The sequence below is a fragment of the Parasteatoda tepidariorum genome, chromosome 2, assembly GCF_982258835.1.
Source record: "Parasteatoda tepidariorum strain Cologne lab strain chromosome 2, Ptep-v5.0, whole genome shotgun sequence".
Classification (NCBI taxonomy): domain Eukaryota; kingdom Metazoa; phylum Arthropoda; class Arachnida; order Araneae; family Theridiidae; genus Parasteatoda; species Parasteatoda tepidariorum.
Window position 1 is genome coordinate 106445528 of NC_141756.1, and position 24934 is coordinate 106470461.

At 31.7% G+C, this 24934-nt stretch overlaps 1 protein-coding gene across 1 annotated transcript; it reads left to right on the plus strand.

Moving 5' to 3' along the window:
* The first annotated feature begins 2474 nt into the window (after window positions 1–2474).
* Window positions 2475–23013, plus strand: LOC107444885 (uncharacterized). Its single transcript, XM_016059135.4, has 8 exons — window positions 2475–2948; window positions 8826–9076; window positions 9897–10180; window positions 11688–11743; window positions 11932–11999; window positions 15125–15255; window positions 19736–19808; window positions 22324–23013. Exons 1-8 carry the CDS (start codon window positions 2598–2600, stop codon window positions 22430–22432), a joined length of 1323 nt encoding a protein of 440 aa, XP_015914621.3. The 5' UTR covers window positions 2475–2597; the 3' UTR covers window positions 22433–23013.
* Window positions 23014–24934: the final 1921 nt, after the last annotated feature.

Consider the following 24934-nt stretch of genomic DNA (forward strand, 5'->3'; position numbering starts at 1 on the left):
CCTAGCATTCCCATAGCAGCAGACGGCCTTCGACTTTGTGGTGAGGGAATTCTTTCTACAGACAAACTATATGTTAGTGTTTAGTTTAGAACATACTATGAGCACGTTGAGCCAAATGACCTCAAAATACACCAGATACATTAACCCGGAAATATGGGCGGTAAAGAGAATGCAGCCCTCTCAAGTGCAGAAAACATCACCTATTTCATCTATTTGTTTAGGATTGCTAAAAATGCCATCTTTTGGGAGCTACCAAATCTTCATTCTCCTGGCCACAGCTCGGGACGATTCTGTATGTTCCATTCGCTAAGTTCTATAGCGCGGTGTTTTCTACACTAGGGTGCACTACACGCTCTTTATTGCCTATTCTTCCGGGTTTCTGTTTCCGGTATATGTTGAAGCCATTTAGCTCAGAACGAGATCTTTGTGTTTGCGACTCTTTTGAGTAGTATTTCTTGGATGTGTGTATTTGTAACTTGATTCATTATTTGTGTGTAAAATGATTCTCTTATGCATTCCTATAACGATTCTTTTAATGAAAGTTATAAAAAGAATCGTCAAAGTTTACCACAATCGTGCAATTTTCTCCTGCGCGTATCCCTTTAGGAGGCCGTTAAAAAAAATTTTTTTCTCCCTATTACCTACTGTAGGCCTCTTGTTACCTACATTTGAATATTTGGAGCACTAATTACCATCCTATCATCTTAGTACATGCCACCAAAATGAATTGAATATCATTGGCGTTAATATGGCAAGGGGATTTTTTACGGTTCTTCAGCGAGTTTTCATCTTTCCCGCATTAATTTTGCTTATTGGCGATCGAAATGGGCTGCAGGTGGCGTACAGCGGAACTCTCTACCTATGGCAACACTTCGCATGCTTTCCCCATTAGCATGTGGAGAGTCATAGAGGAAGGAAATGCGTTAACTTCTCTCGTGATTTTCATATAGATTAAAATCTTTTAAGTTGGAAAACTATATGAAACTGAGAACTACATTAAACATAGTTATAAAGAAAAGCATCACGGAAATTGTAAGAAATATTTTTATTAAATAAAAAGGAAAAATATTAAAAGAAATGGAAAATATCGTAGTACATTCCTACACAGCTGAAAAGAGAAGGAGAGGGAAGGGAGAAGGGCCAAAAGCATAAAACCCGGTCTCTCTCCAGATGGCGTATTCAAGCGTTGCGATCGCCAATCGGAATCATCATTTGTAATCCTGTTAATTCAAGATGTAAAAATCATCGCTTAAAAAAAAGAATCCATGAAAAAACACTTTTTACCTAGTCAATGATATACCAATTTAAACTGAATTATAATTTGTAAAATGAACTAAATTTCGCTTCTCGAACAATATGCTAATCACTAACGTATGATGGTGCATGGCTTGCACTAAGAACAAATAGTAATAAACATGTAAAAGGCGGCCAAATCGGAACAGTAAAAAAAGCGAGTTTTTTTCTTAATCTAGCAGCCATGGCACCCTTTTTTAACCATATATCTATAAATAACTAAAACAAATTTTGACTTCAAACTCACCAGAATTATTTAATATCGTATGAAATGCAGCAGATTTGAGCTCAGAAATTACATAATTTATATAAATAATTAGAAACAAAACTCTCTGTTTGATAATATCATCTCGCCGAATAAGCTGTGTAAAGCAGCTGTATACTTTATGACCGGAAGTAGAGCAAGTCAAAAACTCGAAATTATTGCTGTTTCCATTTATATGGATGATTGACTAAATCTAAACAATAACAAGCTTCCTCATACTTCTGGTGTATCCCTCCGCTTATGTTATGCTTACTATCGTAAGCATAACATAAGCGGAGGGCGATGTGTGAACAGGCTTAATATTCTGGGAAGTTTATTGCGATTTGTGTTTAAATTTACCCGTAATTTTACCCTTCAAGGGAGTTGTCCGTAACTTTTAAATTCTAACAGGTCGTGAACCTAAAACAAATTTAAGAAAATTCATATCGTTGTTGTTGTTGATTGTTGTTGATTTACGTCGCACTAGAGCTGCACAATGGGCTATTGGCGACGGTCTGGGAAACATCCCTGAGGATGATCCGAAGACATGCCATCAGAATTTTGATCCTCTGCAGAGGGGATGGCACCCCGGCTTCGGTAGCCCAACGACCTGCGCGCGAAGTTCATATCAAAACATAAATTTAGTGTAGGGTTTGCCATGTTTTGATCGTTATTCATTATTGGCTATATTAGTGTAAAATATTGCCGTTTGTTATGTTTTTGTATAGCATCGTAGCATAGCATTTGTTTAAGTGAGATTTAAATTGAAAGAACGCGTTAAATTGTAATCATTACAGATATAATAATATTGGAAAGTGTGCTTTTTCAAGCTGTGAGGAGTAAAAGATCAATCGAAAGTGGTAACCCGGAATTAATGGCCATTGAGGCACACTCTTCATTAATTTAAAGAATACAAGCGTTATACAAAGATCCGTTTTTAGAATCCTAAATCTCAAACGTCGTGAATTGCATATGGCCGATGTTTATTTACTTAATATGAGGAGTAGAAGTTTCAGTGTTGATTAGCGTAAATAAGTCTCCTGTTTTCCTGTAAACCAATATGAAACAGGGGTCTGTGGACGCTGATAATATAGAATCTGGCTATAGATTTAATTTTCACCGACGCAAAATGTTGAAAAATTCATCAGTCCTAATTGGCGATGCAGAAAACATTGATAGGGCGATTGCTAGAGAACTAAATTACGCTGTTGCTGCTGCTTTCCACGATCATCTTTCTTGCACCAAATCAGCCCAACAATTTTGTACAATTGACACTATTTCCAATGATGTAATACTCAACAATAATCTTGCGTGTAAAATCGATCACATATATGCGAATTGTAGTGACAGTAAAAATATCACAACAGCTACTCCTGATCCACCGGTTTCTGACGAAATTCCTTCTAACAAAGTAAGCAAAAGCATTCAAATGCACTGTCGTTAAATTTTCTTTCTCTGTTTACTTATATAAATTTGTTTGTTTGAAGAAAATGGTGGAAAAAATAGCGAATAAATTTCGGCATAGTTTGTTTACGTATAGGTGTCGAATAAATTTTCGAACACTGTTGTTGCAGTATAATTTAGAAAAATTTACGCGGTATGAGTCTTATATGTACTATTTTTCTTGTTTATCCTATCGCTATTCTATTAATCCGATTACTTTTCTTTTGAGAGAGGTATGTAAAATCAGTTCCTAATATATTCTTACTGTTTTATATATTGTATTAATAGTATTAAAAAAACTAGCTGCATTTTTGTATATTCTTCTCACCAGAAATTTTTGCAGTTTGGTAATATTGCAAGTTACATAAAAGGAGATTAAATGTTAAATTTAAAAAAAATGGTATTTAACTATTTTGGGAAGCTGCAAAAACCTATAAACACAGTTCCTAAAATAAGTACTTATTACTTCAGTACTAGTAGTTCTGATTACTGCAATTGATTTAGCTTTCCTGGTTTTGCACAAATTTTAATTTGTTCCATTTAAGTTATAGCATATGAATATTTCTTTAGTTGTTTTATAAATTTTGTTCAAAATTCATATGACAATTAGTAATTTTTCCAGTAATAATTTTTTAACTCACTAAAAATGTATAAGAAATTCTAATTGTTGTATGCGGTCTAACGAAAAAAAATTGCAATTTATTTAAAAAAAAATCAAATACTAATAAAGAATTCATTTTAGGCAGTTCTCTTGTCGGGAGTTCCATATCCTGATCTATGGCAAAATAATCGCCAAGACTTGGCAACTTCTGGGCAGTGGCCCACGAAAACTATAAAAAAACATCACAGAAAGGGACCAACTCGAAGGGTATAACTCATAGCTACCCCTGGGCAAACATCTACATGTTTTTTTTAAATTTAAATTGCAAGTTTAAAATCTATTTGGCACCTTGACGATTGTAGTTGGCGCAACAGATCACAATATGGAAATATCCCTTCTCTTGTTACCGAAGCAACATTTGTAGACTTTGAATGTGTTTAACTTTTAATGTTCTTAGTAAGGATAAATCTTAGAGCCCTCTGCACTTGTTCTAACCTTTTTTATTTCCAAGAATTGGAAAATTTTTAAAAAAATAAAAATTAAGTGTTATGGGTGTAACACACATATGTCATAATTGTATAATGGGTAATTTGTTTACATATTTCTATGAATTACACCAAAATTTGTAAGAAAGGATTTTAATGTATGTTTAGGAAAATGACAATTTTGAAAACAATCAAGTTTTAGAGATTGTTATTTTTAGATAATAAAGAAATATGCAAATTAGTTTGTTGCAGACGTAACACGCTATGATTTTAAATTATAATCTTTTGCGAAATAGAAACCATCAATAAATAAAAGATCACGAAAGGAAAATAACTTAATAAATAGTCTTAATTATTTTCTGAACATGCTTGTTAAACATGAAGGAATTTTATTAAGAAATTTTTGAGCAAAAGGAATACTTTTGTGCGCTTCTTTTAAAAAGGAAATGATTGCGTAAAGATTCATCAAGTAAGTACATTTTTTAAACATGTTTGCAATGAAATAAATGCTCACATTTTAATTGTTATGCACGAAATTTACAAAGTTTTGATGAACTTTATGAAAGGGAAATATTAAGAAAAGTTAAGTTTTTTCTTTGGATCTGTGATAAAAGGTAAGATTAGGGGTCACCACGTGTGAACTAAAAGAAAGTGGCTACCAAGAAATATGTAAATAAATTACCATCATTTGATGCCCATCATTTATATGGTAGGGGTGCATGACTTTTTTGAGTGATGGGTCGTTTGCACAGCAGGTTGGCTAAGGATGGGACTCACATGTATTTAGACATGTTGTTCTTATTTACATTAGTGTTAACATTAGTGTTCTTATTTTTTTTTATCAATTAACTTAACAGTATATTTTTAGAAAATTAAAGGCGTTTAACTATTAGAATTAATTCAAAAACTAATACTTTTTTTTAAAAAAAATTTCTTTTTATATCATATCGAAAATGGATTTATCAGAATAGATAAACATTGGAGAAATTTTTTTTTATTTTATCATATCACGCAATACGAAAGTTAATTTTAAAATTAAATTCTACACCCCCCCCCCCCCCCATCCCCGAAAAAAAAAATTGCCATGCTTACAGAATTGAAAGTATGAAAAAAATGTAATATGGGGCTCCCGCGATCTTTGAAAAGTTTTAGTAGTAGTAGTAAATTTAGGTTAATTCTAGAAGTTATTTCTTATTTTAATTTACCACTTTATCGTTAAGTGGTTTAGAATCTTAAATTTTCATGCATATGTACTTTTTTTCGAATACAATTTTTAGTGGCGGTTACAAGAAATTCAAATATCGACGTTTGATTTATTTTCGTTACCCCTTTTTAAAATTTTTAACTCCCATTCGAACCCTTTAATACATATTAAAGTAATTCAAATTAAATTTTTCAATTGAGGAAAATTTCTAAGGTTTGAACAAACACCTGAAATAAAAACAAAGCTGTTATAGTTCAAACTGAGATTCAAAACTTATTTGGTAATATACTTTATTGTTTCTCTTTATTGATTTATTAGATTTTTTTTATATAGTAGGTAAACGTTTTTTTCTTCTTTCGATAAAGTTTATTTAAGCAGTAAAATAAAAACAGTGAGCAGTTTAAAAATTCACGTTTCCCATCACTTTGTGAATTTCTCAGGTTGCAATAACATTGCATTAAAATTAGGGGTGTAACAAGTATTTGGCCCTTTTGTCAAAAATTTAGTTAGTTGAATGATCGTCAGAATATTTTTTAGAAAAGTTTTTTTCTAAGTTTTCTTTAAATTTGTACAGATATGATAAAGAATAATATAAAATCGTATTTTTAACTGTATTATGGTATTGTTTATTATAAGAAATAGTTTTTACACAAATTTTTTAGGTTTTAAAATTCCTGATTCTGCACATGGCTTGCAAATTTATCTTCTAGAAGACAAATGGTAAAACGAAATTTAACCCCTTAACGATCCGTAATTTACAACAAAAAAAAAAAAAAACGGTCATGAAAGTGCCTATTTTTTTATCCCTGAAAATTGATTAGTGCTGACATCTAGTTTAAAATAAACTAACTATCTACAATTACCTAAAACATATCCTGGTACTGCCATCTGGTGTGTAAAATGAGAAATCAAATGTTTTCTGGGCAAAAAAAATGAATTAGTTTTGCTCTTATTGGAGCGTTACTACTGAACACTCCAGCCCGGAAATATCACGGGAGCGAGAAGGAAGGGGTTAAAGAATTAAAACTAGATTACTTCATGTTGAACCACAAGTTCATGTACTTCTGCTTTTTATTTTTATTATTATCAGGCAAGTCAATTTCGTGATTTTTTCCGTAACTTTTAGTTCTAAGAGTTAAAAAGGATTTTGTTTCATTTTTGCTGTTTTCATTGTACTACAGCATTTTAAAAGAACGTCTCATATTATTAACTTATTGTCACTATATTACAGTACAGACTGTAATATAGATAACCAGCAACATAGAAAACTAATTTTCGGTGTTAAAGTTTTGTTTTAGGAACTAAGAAAAAAAAAAAAATTTCTGTTTTTCTTTTGTTTTTTTTTTAATTATTTTTTTTATTGACATTTTTATTATGTCAGAAATTTTTTTTTAAATGACCATTACTAATAAACTTTATTTTATAGCAATTTTTTTTGTTCTAAAAATCCTGGAGAAAAAAGATCTTTTGAAAATCCCTGCAGAAAAGAAAACCAATTTTTTTTTCTTCATTTATTCTTTATTTTTCATTCTTCTCAAATGAGAAAAGAGAAATCAGGAGCATTTCTGTCCCCTCTGATGCACTAAAAAGGCATCTTTTGAATATAATAATGGGGAAAAAATTTACTCTCATTAATGCAAACTGCAGTTGCACATAAAATGGCATTTTTGGAAATTGTAATCAGGGTCATTGTGTCAAAGCATAGTTTTCTAATCTTTTCATTACCTATCTGTAAAAATACATTGTCATATTTTTTATCAATAATTCTATGTCAAATTTATCTTAGAATTTTTTTAAAAAATATATATATATTTTTTTTTTTTAAAGTTTTGAGATTAGTTTTTTATTTAAATTTTAATTAGTTGAAGTAAAATGAAAATGCAATGTTACCTAAGATTAAGGTTTTTGATATAATTGTAAAAACCTTTCTGATAACTTTCATGTGTCATAAACTTTCCTAACCTGGTGCCATTTACTTACTCCAATCTTTAGAAATTTAAACCTTTTTAAAAATCGAGAACTGGCTATTGTGGTTGTAACATACTGTGTTACATTCATAACACCCAGTTTTTAATTTTGAAAACATAAATTTCTGAAAATCAGGATAAGAACAAGTTGCCCCTAGAGTTACTTTAATAGAAATTATTTTAATTGATATTTTATAACTGAGTTATATCTATTTAATACCTGCAAACATAACATTCTTAAATACCAGAATTGTGTACCTGCAGATGAAGTCATCGATGGTAAATTGTGGCATTTATCGATTCAAAAGCCTATCAGGTTTGAAACAAACATGTGATGTCACCTACATGTATTCAATTAAATCTGATTTAAATCGCATAGTTAGGCACAACTACTTCACTTTTTCACTTGCAAGTACCCCTTGTGAATTTTCTGAAACTTATTATTTTTTATTATTTCAACTAGCTTTGAATCCTTAATTAACTAAATACAAAAGCCAGAAATTTTGACCATTGGTTGTTATGCTATGGAATCCCTCATTTTATAGTGCGGCCAATTTAGCGTAATTGGGGCCCGGGGCAAAAACTTCTTTAGGGGCCCCATTGCTTGACTACTTCAGTAATGAAGAACCAAACTTTATGGAGGTATTTAAATTTTTCACCTCATTATAGATAACGAGAAAATTAACTAGAACCTAAAATACCCCTCCAATGGGCAGGCAAATTAGCATTCTGTCCATTATATTGATTTTCTGACTTTTCTAAGTAAATCATGCCAAATGCAGCTTTCTGATTTTTAACTTTGTCATCTAGCTGCGAAAAATTCGTATCCTAGCGAACATTAGGGCGGAATTCAACTAAATTTTGGCAATAATGATGACTCAATTAAAGCCGATCAGAAGCCTGTATTTTTTGCAAATATATCGCAAAAATGAGATTTTTAAAAATAGAGGCTTTTGATTGGCCAAATTTGTCCATTGTAATTATGAAAATTTAGCTGAATTCCATACTTGAAAGCCATGGGTTTGTGAAATATAGATTGTGCTCATATAATAGATTAATGAAAAAGCTAACATAAATCTGGCGGATTTTTCACTGTACTGATATTTTGTTTAAAAAAAGGTTCATAAAAGAGGAAAACATAAAATAAACTTTGTATTTGATTTGTGGGCCTTCCTCTGATGTGGGGGCCCAAGGCGATTGCCCCTGCCTTAGTCGCCCTGAGTGCGACTTTCAGGAGAAAACTCCTCCAGACATCAGTCTCGTGTTGTTCCTGGTACTAAAGTTACGAGGCAAAGTCGCTTCAAATAGGGTTGTGGGGTGAATAGTTTTTTCTTGATCTTGACATAGGTCAACGTTAGTAAACCAATCGACACCTTCATTCTTCTACTGTACCCATTAGAAATGTGCTGTCACTTTTGCCGTAACAGCCCCAGGCTTTTAGTCTGGAGGAGTTCTCCTCAAAGCCGCACAGTAAATGCAATCCATTATCAACAGTGTTTTTTTCTTAATTGTCAAGAACTAAAAGCTGTTTAAAAATTGACATTATGCAAAATAATTTTTTAAAGGACTTAGTTTTCTTTTCTTACAGCTGAGAACTAACTTTGATCAAAACCGTCAAGAAAACCGAGTGTGTTTACTTCGGAAAAGGCTCTCAAAACCATCAGTGGAAACAACACGGAGTGTTTCAGAGTGCAAAAATTTAGAGTACAACAATGTGAACAATAATTCTGCTTGTATTCTTTCAACCGGCACTCAACATATCAACACAAATCTACCTGTTCTTGCAACACGGTATTTTGGTCGAAGGTCTAAAACTGTGCCCTCACGAGCTCTGAAAAGGTAAGCGTGGCTGCCAATTCTACTGGATTTTACCAGTTTCTACTGGTTTGATAACAATTCTCCTGGTTTTTGCACATTTTAAAAAATTCCCTAAATTCTTTTTTTTATTTAAAAATCCCTATTGAAATTATAGGTTGAATATTTAAATAAGTATTGCTAATACATAATGAAGCGGGCCTCATTTTTAGTAATCAGTTTAAAGCTTCTTTTTTTTTCTAAAAATTTTCAGTTTATTTTTATATAAAACTCCTTTTTTTAATTAATTAAGGAAATTCAATAGAACTATCAATAGTAGATTGCTTGTCTATTACCATTAAAAATTATGAGTTAACATAACGAAAAACAGTTCATTTAATGTTTGTCATTTTTGGTATGAAACCTGTAGTGTTTACCAAGTTTCTGAAAAATGCTTTACATTAATATGTTTTTTTGTTTTTTTCTCCAGTTTTTGTAAATAGTTTATATTTTTTAATTTTCGAAAAAAGGGGCCACAGATTTTTAAAAATGACCTCGTGAAAAATGCCACTGACTGGTAACAAAATTTCCTAATTTTGCGATATATTAACTTTGTAGCCCAAGTGAAAATGGCAACAGCAAATTCATTTCAAAGTTCTGATAAGTTTTTTTTTTCATTTGAATATGAATTCTTTATCATGATCAAGCAGTTCTAATGTTAATTTTTTCAAATTGATTTTTCTCTCTTTTTTTAAAAAAAATTCTTTAATTATTTTAGGAACTAATATTTATTAATCGCTTATTAGGTTCATATTGTATAAGAAGAATTTAACTAATTTTTCCTACTTTTTTTCCTATTTTCTAGGCGATATCTGGGACCACCAAAAAATTTACCAGTTCAAAGAGAGGCATTAATAAGCACACCTCCTCCAGTTTTAGAAAAAGAAGACAATGTAATTATTAATCAAGAAACTTTAAATGATTCTGAAGAAAATAACGACAATTCAACCGATTCTAAAATACTTAAGAAAAGGGGTAAGAAACCAAAGAAGATTTTAGTGAAGAGAGATTATCTTACTACCGAATCTACGTATTTTGTAGCTGATAATTGGACTCTAGTAGATTCCTACAAACCTTCTCCAATAGATGGTATTTTTTAATTCTTGATTCTATTTTTCTATGTTGCTCAATAGTGCATTTAAATGTAGAATTTTTTTTTTTTATACTTGATATTGAGATAATGTATTTTATTTTATAACCAATGTTGAACAGCTGACCCAATTTTTGGGTTTATAACTACTAATGTTCAACTCCGTAGCCTTGCAGTTTTAAACCCAATCCAGAAGACAAGGGAACTCCTGGATCAAGTATTAGGAGAAATTTGCCTTTCTGGAGAACTTTTGATTAAACTAACCCGCATTTGCGTTACATAGAGAAGAAGACCACAAGAACCTCCCACTGTTAGCCTGATGGCAAGGGGACTCTAACCCATGATTGATCTACCACTGAAAGCCTGGTTTCTTAGGACAGGACGCCGTCAGCTGGAAATCAGCGCTAGCCTCTGATTTGTCCATTTGTGAGTTTGATAGTATACGTCATCGAACGCATACTATCAAACTCACAAATGGACAAATCAGAGGCTAGCGCTGATTTCTAGCTCACGGCGTCCTGTCCTAAGAAACCAGGCCTTGAGGATATTCCAAGTCTGCTCTGTGGTCACAAGCTGGATGCAGAATTCCTATCGACCAACCATCGCTGGGATTTGAACCCGGTTAACCTCATTGGAAGGCAAACGCTTTATCCCGATAATGTATAATGGTTCGCGATAATGTATTGTCTAATGAAGTACATTAGGAGATAGTATAACCTTGATTAATTGTTTCTAATAAGATCATTTGTTGATCCACGAAAGCGATTTAACAGAAATTATCGAACAATGATTTGAAAATGATCAAAAATTATAAAAGAAATAGTAAATTTTAATTTAAAAAAAATTATGTACTTCTTCAAAATTATTCATGATGCAAAACAAAGAAAAATTAACATATTTATTTATTTAAAATGTTGGGAAGTTTTGGTTTTGAACGCTTTCTTTCCTTCTCACCAGAAACAATAAATGACCGTCATTTGTAGCGAATTGCTGTTCATTTCCTGTATTTATAGGAAAATCCTGTAAATACAAAAAGTTCATGAATGTTTCAAAGACTCTGAGGCTTTCTGTTGATGCTGCCACTAATTGTGGCAATAAAAACTTGCTGCTTGGCAAAACAGCAATTAAAACTTGCGACTTAGATATTGTTTTACAAAAATTATAATTGTTTTGCAAAATTATGCAATAATTGTTTTACAAAAACACGGCTGTAAATAGGTCTGCTCCTAGCATACATTGTTCTGTGATTTATGTCATAATTTGGGACATTTTCAGCTATTTTTTGTAATATATTTGTATTTTATTGTTTTTTGTTGCCTAATAAATTATTTTGCTGCAAATTTACTGATGCTATTAAATAGTGACTTTTGCTGTCAGATACCACCAGTGTTAGTAGATTGATAAATAAGCTGGAAAAAAAAAATTAACATTTCATGTAAAATTGTGTGCATAATTTTTAAGTAGATTGAAATGTATGTCTATATTTTTTTTATTTATTTATAACAGTGCCTTTATGGAAGCTAAAACCAATTCCAAGTTTCTATCAGATGGAAGGAACTGAGGTCAGTTTTCTAAATTTATGTAATTTTTCAATCATAATTTAAAGCTTTTCAATTGTGATTAAGAAAACTTAAATAAAAAATAACCAACTTTTCTTTAATGATTTGGTATTTTTCGTTTTTATGACTAGTAAAATTTGTCTTCATGTTATAGTATCTTATTTATTTATTTAATTTTTTTTTCTTTCCAGAATATTAATGATCCTGTATTTCAAAGGAGGCATCTGAAATGTGAAATGGATGAACGTAGACGCAAGAGGTGAAAGAAAAATCTACTTATTTATATTTATTTAATTTTTATGGAAGTGTGAAAATGGATAAAAAGTCTATTCTTTATTTTCTTTTTCTGAATTTATTTTTTGATATTATGTTGCATGGTAAGGCATAATTTTTTTCTTCTAAAAAATATCTTACATTTATTAGGTGTCAACTAACCTCCTTTAAAGACTGTTTTTTCTCTAAAAGTGCAGCTATTCTCTTGATCTTAAAGTATGTTTCTTGTGAATGTTTTAACATTCATAAGACAAATTTTATACTTTGCATTTTGTGATGATGAATAATCAAGTAATTAATTTTTCATTTGATGAAAAATATAACATTATGCTTTGATATAGTTTTATGTGTTAAACAGGGTTGGGTTTTTGCCGTCAAAAATTAGTTTTTGACATGACAGCGGTAAAAACCGTCAAAAACCTACCGTTTTCTTTCATTTATGGCATATAACGGACAATATATTATTTTCACATAATTGCCTTTATAAATGAACATTGTAAATGATTGCTATTGATTTTGCAACTATATACATGTATTCTTATAGAATTATTCTATACTATACATTCATATAGAAATATTGTAATATACTTATTGAAAATAGTGATACTTTTGTCATTATAGCTTGATTTGCAAAGGATTAAAAATTTTGCACTTCTTAATTGCTAGAAATAAACAAACATACAAAAAAGCTTGGAACTATTAATAAATTCAAGAACTAAAAAGAAGGATTTAAAATTTGGCACTTCTTAAATATTAGAAATAAGCTAAACAAAACTTTCAAAACTTGTAACTACGAACAAACTCTAAGTCAAGAATGACTTGACATTCTTCAGTAATGTAATATGCCAAACAAAATGATGTTTGGAAATGTTGATAATTTTGTTTAGTATCCTAATATTTTACTTCAAATAGTATGTTTTGATATAATCATGTTGGGAAAATGCAAGAATCTGTTCTTAAATGTCTTTTAACAACTTTTTTTCTAATTTTATTGCCTAAAAATGAAGTAATTTTAAATTATGAACAGTTAAACTCAAATAAAAATACAGTTTTACCAAAACTATGGGTTTTTGACAGAGGGTTTTTTGACATGACGGTAAAAACCATGGTATAAACCGGTAAAAACCGTCATGTGTCAAAAACTTGCCAACCCTGGTGTTAAATCTTTGATTGTGAAGTCTTGTTTTTTTTATTTTCTTTTTTCTGTTAAAAAGAATGCACAGTGAAAGCTCAATATAACATGTGCAGCACAATACAAGAAAAGTCCTTAAATCCCTATACAAATAATTCCTGTGCAAATTGCGGAGAGGTCGAGTCCAACCCCATCAATGATCACTTCAGAAATAGGAGGAGTTTTTAAGGACAAGTACAGTCCTTAAAAGCTCCTTAGTTTTTTTTTTCTTAATGAGTTCTTTAATTTTACTCCTACGTCCATAAAGACTTCTCTTTAAAAAAAAAATTGAATCTTAACTTTCTATAGAGAAAAGCTGGCTTGGCGAGCAAAAATTCCTATAAAAATAATTTCTGTGTAAGTTACGGGGAGGTCGAGCCCAACCCCTTCGATGATCACTTCAGAAATAGGAGTTTTTAAGGACAAGAAAAGTCCTTAAAAACTGTGGTATTAAAAACTTAGGCTGTGTTCATTTTCGCAAACATGCGTTTGAACTGTGTTTTAATTTTTAAAAAACTCGCCAATGATTTTCTACTGTTTAAGTAGCTATATGAAAGAATCAAGCTATGTGAAAGAACTGTTCAGTTTTTTTTTATATAAAAAACTTTTATTTACAAACAACACAAACAGTAACAAATATGAATTACCCGTAACGGGATAGTGAAAAGATCATAAAACAACTAGATAAAGTGCCCGTAACACTCAATACGGGCACTAATAAAGTGCCCGTATGAAAACTCAATTTCCACACAAAACTAATTCTAAAAAATCAACAACTTTCTGGTGTTCCAATTTTCTGCTTTTATTATTTAAATTTATCTTTTTATGTGTTTATTTTATTTATGCTTTTGCCTGCCCATTAGTTTTTAATATTTTTACTTTTATTCATGCTTTTGCAAACCAATTATCTTTCTTATATTTTTAGACTTTATAGTAGGGATACTATATGAAAAAGAGAAAAATGGATATCATTTTTATCTATTTCTGGATCAATATCGAAAATTAAAAAATAGCATCATTTCATCTTATATCCTTCCTGCAATCTTAACCCTTTATGTTTATAAAGCAAACATACATGGGCACTACCTTCTTACTATTTACTAATTCTTATGTATTCTGACTCATACTTTAAAAGATTATTAAATTAAAATAGCCCCTTTTTGTTGAGCACATATCTATCAGGGTTGCCACTCTACACGGAGAATAGGAAAAGCCTGGAAAATACAGGGGAAATAATGTAAAAATCACCTAAAATGACTGGGAATTTTTTTTTTTTTACAAAAAACTTAAAATCCAGAGAATTTTGTGTCGTGTTTTTGTCTTTTAAAAAATGGTGACCACTCAATGTGTAATCTATGGGACATTTAAGGATGATATTCCAGCTATACCAAGCTATTTCATTTACTGTAACATTATTTGTTTCATATATGTTTAGCTGTACCTTTTTTCTCTTAAGTCTTTCAAGCAATTAAAACTAGTATAGTTAGCCCAATATAGCTCACACAAGAGCACAGTGGTTGCGTTTTCCCTCTTAATATATTGTGTTTAATATGTACCGGAAAAATAGAGGGAATTTTTTTCCCGGTGGCAACCCTTTCTATCATAGCACATTATTTCCCTTCCTGATTGAGAATTCCAGATTGCTATTGAAAAAAAATTTCAGTGTTATCAGGGATATCTTAAAGCTGTTCTATTTCATGCATAATATACTGCTATTTTGACCTTGAATATGTATATTTTCTTATAACGACAAGCTTGCTGTAAGGGCAATTCAATTTGCTATTGTTAATTGTCGTTATAGCCTTCATTTTGTTATAATGCTTTTATTTTCTCTGTTATCTTGAAGTTACAAATTATTCAAATGTGACTGCATTGTTATAACAATTATTATTCCATACCGATCATCCTTTAAGATAAACAACGCATATTTTCTTTTTAAGATGGGACATGCAAAGGTTGCGAGAGCAAAAAGTCAGCCAAAAGCTCAAGAATAAAAATTCAAAGGAATCATCAGGGGGTGAAATAATCATCAACCAAAAGTCCAATTCTTTTTATCCTAATCCTCTGCAAAGTAAGTATATAATTAAAAATTAATTCTTCTTCTTCAGGAGCGCAACAGCCCTTTGCAGGCCTTGGCTGCCTCAACAGCACGCCTTCTCCAGTTCCCTCTGTCCATGGCAACTCCCCTCCAGTTCTTAAGTTTCAGGACTTTGAGGTCGTTTTCAGTGTCTTTGAGCCATCGAGTAGGTGGTCTACCTCTAGAGCGGGACCCCTGAGGGTTCTTGAAGGTGGCAATTTTTACAGGGCTATCTTCAGAGCCTCTCCATATATGTCCGAGCCATCTTAGTCGGTTGCTTCGGATTATCTGCATAATTTGAGGATGTTTATAGAGCCCATAAAGTTCAAAGTTGTACCGTGTTCGCCAACATCCCCCCTCTGGTATGGCACCAAAGATAGTTCTAAGTATCTTTCTTTCAAACGTTTCTATCGGGCGTTGTACGTCAAGGTTTAAAGTCCAGGTTTCGTTTCCGTATAGCAAGACAGGCAGAATGAGTGTCTTATATAATTTTAGTTTTGTTTTTTGGCTAATAAAATTCGATCTTAGTTGACTTTTTAGTCCAAAAAAACATCTGTTGGCCATATTGATTCTATTGTCAATTTCAGGTTTCAGTTTGTTTTGGTCATTGATAATTGTACCAAGATACTTAAATTCTTTAACCTTTTCAAAGGAATGTCCGTTTATCTGCAAAGGTTCACTATAGTTTACAGTTGAGCTTGAAAACTCCATGAATTTGGTCTTGTCTTCGTTAATGGAAAGGCCCATATTTATAGCAGAGGCCTCAAGGGCTTGAAAGGCATCTTTAACAGCCCGTTCTGATCTTCCAATGATATCAATGTCGTCCGCATAAGCGAGGATTTGGAGAGATCTGTTCCAAATAGATCCTCCTCGGTTTAATCCGCTATCCCGAATGCATTTCTCCAATGCCAGGTTAAAAAGCAGACAAGCAAGAGAGTCTCCCTGGCGCAGGCCTCTTTCGGTAATGAAAGGTTCAGATAGATGGCTTTGGATTTTAATCCTGCATCTCACATTGTTGATAGTGGCACGGGTGAGACTTACGAGTTTTGTAGGGATTCCGAACTCGTTCATCGCTTCAAGTAATTTATCTCTTTTAATGCTGTCGTAGGCAGCTTTGAAGTCTATAAATAGGTGAAAAGTCCTGATGTTGAACTCTTTAGTTTTTTCAAGGATCTGTCTTAGAGTATGAATTTGGTCAATGGTAGACCTTTGAGGCCTGAATCCACATTGGTAATTTCCGACCGCTTTATCAGCAAAAGGCTGGAGCCTTTTGAAAAGAATATTGGAGAAGATTTTATATGCCGTATTGAGGAGTGTTATACCTCTGTAGTTACGACATTCAAGTTGGTCTCCTTTTTTAAAAATAGGGCAGATGGAACCTTCTTCCCATTCAATGGGTATATTCTCAGTGTCCCAGATTTCAATTAGGAGTTTATGGATAGCATCTATAAACTGGGGTTCGCCGGTTTTAAGAAGCTCAGATGGGATACAATCGGGACCAGCCGATCTGTTGTTTCTGAGTTTTTTAATAGCCATTATCACTTCATCGATTGAAGGTGGGGGGTTATCTACATCCCTCAGTATGACTAGATCTACTGGGTTGTTGCGAGGGACAGAAATATCATCCTTGCCAACTAGCAAGTCTTGGAAGTAACTCTTCCAAACTTTGGTTACCTCTTGAGGCTCACTTACGAGTTCACCTTCGTTGTTTCTGCAGGTAATAGTTCTTGGTTTAAATTCACTTCGCATATAATTGACTTTTTTGTAAAACTTCCTACATTCATTTTGGTTATTCATGGCTTCCAGATCTTCCAGTGATTTCTCAAAGAAGGCTTTCTTTTTTGCTTTATGTAGTTTCTTTTCTATTCTTCTCAGGTTCTTATATTGTTCTTCAAAGAAACATGTGCGATGTTTCTGTATCATTAGTCTATATGCCTTATTTTTTTCCTCAGTTGCCTTATGGCAGTCTTCATCGAACCATTCGTTTTTGGAAGGACGCCCCAGTTCTGGAATAGTATCACTTGCAGATTTCAAGACAATGTCTTTTATTGTATTCCAGTTAAAAACAATGTTCGGTCTTCCTTTTTCTTCAGAAAGTCGGTTGGATAGCTTGATGTTATACTCTTTAAGAATTTTGTCTTTTTTCAGTTTAGAAATGTCAAGTTTAAAGTCCTTGTTTTCCTTCTTTTGATAAAAACTTTTACAAAGTCGAAGTCTCACTTTGGAAACGACGAGTACATGGTCTGTATCTACATTTGCACCCCTGCAGCTTCTCACATCAAGTACATTGCTGCGGTGTCTCTTGTCCACAAGTAGATGGTCAATTTGATTATGTGTAGATCCATCTGGGGATCGCCAGGTGTGCTTGTGGACTTCTTTGTGTGGGAATGCTGTGCTAGAAATAAACAAATTCTCTGAGACTGCAAGATCAAAGAGTCTCTGTCCATTTTCACTGGTGTAGTAGTGCAGGCTTTCAGCACCCGCGTGGTATCTAAGGTGTTGCTCTTTTCCAATTTTAGCGTTGAAGTCTCCGATAACGATCTTCATGTCTTGTGCTGGGCACGAGTTAATGCTTCTCATCAACAGGTCATAGAAGATATCTTTTTCAGAAGCATCTTTTTCCTCAGTTGGTGCATGAGCACATATTAAGGTGGTATTGTAATGTTTTCCTTTTATCCTGATTTTACAGAGTCTCATGCTAATAGCCTGGAAGTCGATGACAGTATTTCTCAGTCTTTTGCTCACGACAAAACCTACACCAAATTGGTGAATTTTGTCCTGGCAGCTGTAGTATATTCTGCAATCCTTTTTATCCATAATTCCATTGCCCAACCATCTGATTTCTTGGATTGCGAGGATGTCAAGTCTGTAGTCAACAAATACATCTATTAGGCACTTTAATGCTCCAGCTTTATACAAGGAGCGAATGTTCCATGTTCCAAATCTCAAGTCCTTTTCCGTTCCGAGTCGTCTGGGTGGATGTGAGCCGGGTTTTGCATTTTGTTGAGGTTTCTTAACTTGAGTTTTTTTTTCCGGGGTGGGGTAGTTAGCCCCACGCCCAACCCCCAACCTGGAGGACCAGGGTGTTCCTCTTGGTCTGGTGTCTCCCCTCCGACCTGTCCGGCTTGGGTGACCCTGCCAGTAGCTAAGCTACCGCCGGCATAGCTCTCGGGATCGACAACACACACAAACCACACCACCACGATAAGGTGGGAACACCATCGGTGTAGAAAAATTAATTCAGTGTTCATATTTATTTATAGAAAGATAAGCTGTGTTTGTTAATATTCGAAATTCAGCGCAAATATATTGGTTTAGACACTGGCGGATCTAAATTTGGAAATTGACGGAACTATATGTACTAAATTTGGTAGGCTTGTTTGTACAACTAAAAGATGATCCTGGTGCATAGCGTTTTTAAAAAGTGCTTAAAGGTGCTTATTTTCGTTTTTTAAAAGCCCTTAAAGGTGCTTTTTTCATTGGATGTTTTTAAAAAGTCCTTTAATTTTCCTTTTTTGAAAAGGAGATTTTTGTTTTCTTTACCACATGGATTTTCACCACGTATTATGCAAAAGCGTGCTTTTCATATTGTTCAATTCAACGTTTTTACAATTCATTCAACCCCAATTTATTTTGGCGTCCATAGCTTATAAAAGCCCCAATCATTTTAAATGTCTGATGAAATATTTGCTAGTTCATATGTACATCTATTAAACAGGGTTCTGAGAGATTCTTGCACTGTCATGTGCAACTCTGCTGCATTTTGCAAGATATTCTCAATCTCGGGCTTCATTTTTCACTTCCTGTTATCAAACTGAAAAACCTCTTGATGTCTAATATAGTAAAGAAAAGAGCTCTTTGTCAGAAACTGATTATTTTATCATGATCATGTGAAGTCTTTGATAATTATATTTTGCATTTTGTTAATGTATATAGTGCTTAAAAGGTGCTTATTTTTTGTTGAAAGATTTGACTATGCACCCTGATGATGTCTATTCCAATTCTGCATTTCAGCGCTAGTAGCGCCACTTTGATCATGCAAATCAGGGTTGCTTTAAATAAGTGTTCTACATTTCATAAGTGTTATTTTTCTCTACATTTTAATATAGTGAGTTGCTGTTAGTCAAGAATGCCTTTAGTAGGATATTATTTACCACTCACTGACTTTGAACGTGTAATAGGGGTGCGAGAAGGTGGATTTACTTTCTGTGATATTGCAGAAAGACTGGGGAGAAATGTATCCACTGTGCATGATTGTTTGCAGCAATGGTCAAGGGAAGGTACTGCTTCAAGGAGACTGGGTTCTGGGTAGCCACGCCGCACTACTCAGAGAGAGGACCGTCATGTACGGCGTATGGCTGTGGTCTGCAGTACTCTACAGTTTCTACTTTACTCTACTTTTTTGTTTAGAATTGTGCATATGAGTACTTTGAAATGTAATTTTCATATTTATTTAAATTCTTGTTTTTTGTAGTTGAATACATTGAAGTTACGGATGTGCTGCCAGTTTTAGCTTTTGGTTGTGCTATTCCTCTTTTTCAACCATGGTAATGTCAATTTTCTATATTTACAAAATTAACCCTTTCATGTTGGTGTAATGTATTCAGTTATTATGATATCATTTGACTTGATCCTCAATGGCCCTGCGGCAGAATTTTTTGGGGCTTTCTGTGAAAGCGCTAATATCTTTCTGCGAAATACTTTCAGTAATAACAAAGATGTATGTTACTAATTTAAGGTAACAAACACGCTGTGTTTACAAAAACAATATAATTATTTTTAATTGAATGTGTAATATTTTTTTATTCTAATATTATGGGCAACATTCTTGCATTTTGTTTGGAGTGAACTCCTATTAATTATTCCTTTATCGTATTTTGCAAATTATCATCACATTAAAGAAACAATTAAATGTGCATTCTGTCGCAGTAATTACCAAAAAAACAGGGCGACGTAATCACGCGAATCAGACTCTTCTAAAAGGGGTTACTGAATTTTAAAAACTGTGTGGAAATCTAAAGCAATAATTGCCAAAATAAATCAATAGAATCATTTCCTTAAAAAGTAAATGATCAAATGGGCAATTCAAATTTCCCATATCGTCTGAAGTATATCAGGATATCTAAAAGCCATGTGAAAATCAATGTCACTAACTGCTGAAATTACAATAAAAAAGGATTTACGATGTCGGCATAATTTGAGCGCTTCAAAAAGTGATTCAAATGCACAATTAAAATTTTACTTACAAATTTCTGCAGAAAAGAAAATGAAAGTTTTTTACTTCCCAAAAGAAAAAGTATTCTGCAAGAACTCTGTAAAGTTTTGCCACAATGTTGACATGCCACCGCGATTCTGCCACACAGGTCAGTTGTATGCTAGAACTCAAATAAGTTATTTAAAGAAGTATGGAATTTATTATTTTTTTAAATTATCCTTTTGGAAAGCAACCATTTGTAAATGATGTCATACTTTTTTTCTCTCAATATTTTTTACCTCTTTGTCACAAAACGTCTCATTTCATATCTTTACTCATTGTCTCATGTCACACTATATTACATACACATGTACAAGAACTCTTTCGAAACAAAACACATGTTGTAGATCCTATTTCAAATTTTATTTTTAAACTCAAATTACATTTTTTAATAAAATTTTTGAGCATAACAATAATATGTGTAAGTGCGTACGTGTTCTGATGAAAACGAAATAAAATTAACAGTACAAAAATATTTAATTTCCTGTTTTTAAATATTTTTCTTTTTAACCAAAATATGGTTCCCCTCTAAGTATGACATCATGTATAAATGGCCCCAAAGATTTGAAGAACACTCTTAAGAAGACGCCATACCAAGGAAGAAAATTTGCGGTGCTATCTCTCTTTCTCCTTCATTACTTATTTAAAATTTAAAGTGTAGAAGAAGTGAGTTCAGACAAACCTAGAGTAAGATACACTGATAAGAAATTTTCATAATATCAAAATGAAAATAAACTATGAGATGATAACTTAAGGTTACGTAATAGAGGAGTTCTCTTCTGATAATTTGTTTGCATTTTACAGGGTATCTGCGCACCTGGAAAGTCATGGATTTCGGTATTGAACAAAATTTGTCATGAATTGTCACAATTTAAACTATTTTTTAAAAAAAATCAAGGAAAGTCATGGATTTAGGTCGTTGAAAAATCTCATTTTTAAATTAAAATTTACCCCCTCCCCCAATTTCACGGTGCTCTGAATATCTGAATTTGTAACAAAATTCCCACTCGCAGTCATATTTTATTAAAATACAAAATGTTTTCATCATTTTCTTTAAAAATTATGGCACTCTTTCAAAAAATGAAAGAAAAAACTTCATTTCTTTACCAAATTATCTTTTAAACTTCTATGATTTCATAATTTTTGTTATTATTTATTTTATTTTATTTTATCAATTTAAAATTCTAGCTGAAGCAAGCCAGTCACTGGCATTTTTTTTTTTTTTTAAAATTCGGAATTGAGAACAGAAAAATCAGGAGTATTTCTTTCCTTTCCGATGAACAAGAAAAGTATCTTTAGAATATAATTCTGCCGAAAAAAAAGTTTCTTATTTTTGTATTTTTTTTGCTATTTTATTGCTTCAACTCTACTTACTCTGTTTTTTAAATTTAAAATCTATAAATATGAAGATGCAGAGTATAACAGTTTTGGTTATAACTATCATTTCAATTAATGTTATTATAATGCTTTTTTTAATTTGTTGTATTGTTTTTGTCAGAGAAAATGGTAACTTCGTTAAGTCATGAAAAATAGTTGGAATTAGTCGTGATTTTGAAAATATAAAATGTAGCAGATACCCTGATTTTAATATTTTGGAGTATTTTTTTCAGCGATTTAAACTTCATGACTTGCTCTGGAGTTGCTCGAACTTACTTTTACTTTCTTTTAAATTAGTAATAAAGAGAGGATTTACGAAGAAATTTTTCTTCCGTGGTATGGCATCATCTTAATTGTTTTTGCTGGTCAAAGTTTGTTTATTATTAAAAGTAAAATAGATACAAAAGATTTATTTCTATTTAAATTTCTAGTGAATTCTCTTTGCCCTGGTCTTGCATCAGAAATGAAGACCCCCGATCATCCTCAAATTACAAAGGGAAAAAGTCTCGCTTGTCCAGTCACGCTTCAAGAGTCACATGAAAAATCTCTCTCGACAGATTCATCCTCTACGACTAGTATTTTGTTTGGCTTGCAATTTTAGACGGAAAGATAATTCAGTTGCAGTCACTCAAAGAAATCATTGAAAATAATCATTTGTACATATATATATATATCTATTTACATTTTATGTTTGGCAAGATTCTGCTGAATTACTTAAAATACCAGTGAAATTCTGAAAACGGTGAAATTTGTTTTTAACGACTCCTCATTAATCTTCTGTAAAAGTGAATCATGGTAATTCTATTCACTTATATTGTAACAATTAAGGTAGAAAAGCTCTCTTTATAAGCAAGTAGGTATACTACTTGTCTTGTAACAGTTCTATACATACATGTATGTATTGGATAACAGGAATTTATAACAATAAATACTGAATTTATTCTTGCATATGTCAGTTAATCGACCCTTGTAAATGTAAAAAGGCATTATAGTAAAATGTTATTTACATTGTATCTGTGATATGATTATGGGTAAAAAAAAAATTTGTTTTTATTTTTTTCTCATTCTTTGTTTATGAACTTTTATTTTTTATTTCATTAAAATTTTGAATTTGCCAGCAACATCATTATGTATTTGGGTTATTTTTCCTCTATTATTATATTGTGAGATTTGATTATTTATTTTAACCATAGAGCAGAATTAACAGCCACAGGGCAACTAAAAATGGCAATTTAAAATTTGTTTATCGCCACCTATTTTCAAATTGATTATTTTTTAGCTAAAATACCGTAAAATACATGTTTTTTAAGAATCAGCTAACAGTAAAAATGCAGGAAGTTTTTATTTTTTCTTTACAAACTGGGAAAATACAAGAAATTTTATTTCTCATTTTCGTCTTTTCAAAAAGGGTGAACTCTGAAGGCGCAATCTATGGGATACTTAAGGATGATATTTCGGCTGTACTAAACTATTTCATTTACTGTAGCATTATTTAAGTATGTTCAGCTGTTCCTTTTTTTCCCTAAGGTTTCCAGAAATTAAAACTAGTATAGTTAGCCCAATATAGTTCACATAAGAGTACAGTAATTGCTCTATTTATTCTTAATATATTATGTATAATAAATGTGTACAGGGAAAACACAGAAATTTTTTTTCTCCAGATTTGTGTGGCAACTCTGAACATACGTTCTTCTAACTTCTTGTATTATTTATTACATGAAAAAGCTGTAATCATCCCTGGAGCATTCAGCTCATTTTATACTAGCTCAAAATTTCAGGGGGGCTGAATTTGTTTTTTCGAAAGTTTTATTAAATTTCAAGTTAATTTCATATTACCTTCTATTATTTAGTTTACTGCAAATAATATTTTAATGTAAATTAGTTCATCTTATTTCATTACTATGATTACAGTTATTTTAGATTTTTTTTTATTTTGCGACAAATAAATTGTATGTTTTTTTTTTGTTTTTTTTTTTTGCAACTATATATATGCAAACTATACTTTTTTTTGAAAAAAATATGCAAACTATACTTTTTTGCGAGTTCCTTATAATAACTGCTTTTTAATTTTTAAAAAAACGGTCTAGTTATCTTTTACACAAAATTTTTTAATTTTTCATAAATCCTTAAAATTTTGGACTCCTTGGATTTCTTCTTCTGATCTCTGTATGAACCCTGCATTATTTTCTCTAAATGAAATAAAAATAAAATATATAATTTCAGAGAGAAAAAAAAAGGAATTCAAAGAAAAAATAGTAAATATTTAAGTTATCTTTAACAATATGAAAATATTAATCAATAAAAAGCTGCATTAAAGAATAAAAAACTCAGTATTTCTACATTGAAAGTTGTGGTCACAAGAGAGTTTCTAATGAATATTAAAGAAATGTTTACTAAAAAATAATAATAATGAAAATTAAAAAAACTACCAGTTTTAGACACCCATTAAACAAGTTTATTTTATTTATACATTATATGGTACTTTTTTTTTATTGAAATTCAATAAATACTATACAATAAAAGTAATAAAATTTCTAAATAATTGAAGCGTACATCATCTGTGGTGGGGCAAATTTCATTGTATGTGTAAAATTAATAGATCATGCCTTTTTGTCGATTGTTTGGATATCGTAGCATCGATATGTTTCCCCCCAACTTTTTGGACATTCTCGATTTTTCTTTCTGACCACGCTCATCCTAATTAACATAAATTTTATATTATATTCTTTCAAAGACTCAAACCTTAAATTTTATTATTTGACGTTACATACAATGCTTGAATTGTTACATACAATAATTAATAATCCTATTATGAGAAGTCAGGAAAAATTTTCTTCATTTTAGAAATAAACTCTGTAGCATTTACAAAATTTTGCTTCAAAAGAAATATTTTATGTTAATACCTATAAGTTTTTTTTTTTTTTTTTGAAGTTCAGAATTTTAAATTTTTGGAAAAGTAGCCACATTCTTTCAAAAGTGACCATTACTAAAAATGCTATTACTGACCAGTTACAGAATTTCTTAATTTTGCCCTGTAACTTT

Bases quoted from the DNA above. Each gene is read 5' to 3' on its own strand.
- LOC107444885 (XM_016059135.4), top strand. From the start codon at position 2,598: ATGAAACAGGGGTCTGTGGACGCTGATAATATAGAATCTGGCTATAGA. The intron at 11,744-11,931 runs GTCAGTTTTCTA...TTTTCTTTCCAG, and splicing joins ATCAGATGGAAGGAACTGAG to AATATTAATGATCCTGTATT. The intron at 15,256-19,735 runs GTAAGTATATAA...TGTTTTTTGTAG, and splicing joins TTATCCTAATCCTCTGCAAA to TTGAATACATTGAAGTTACG.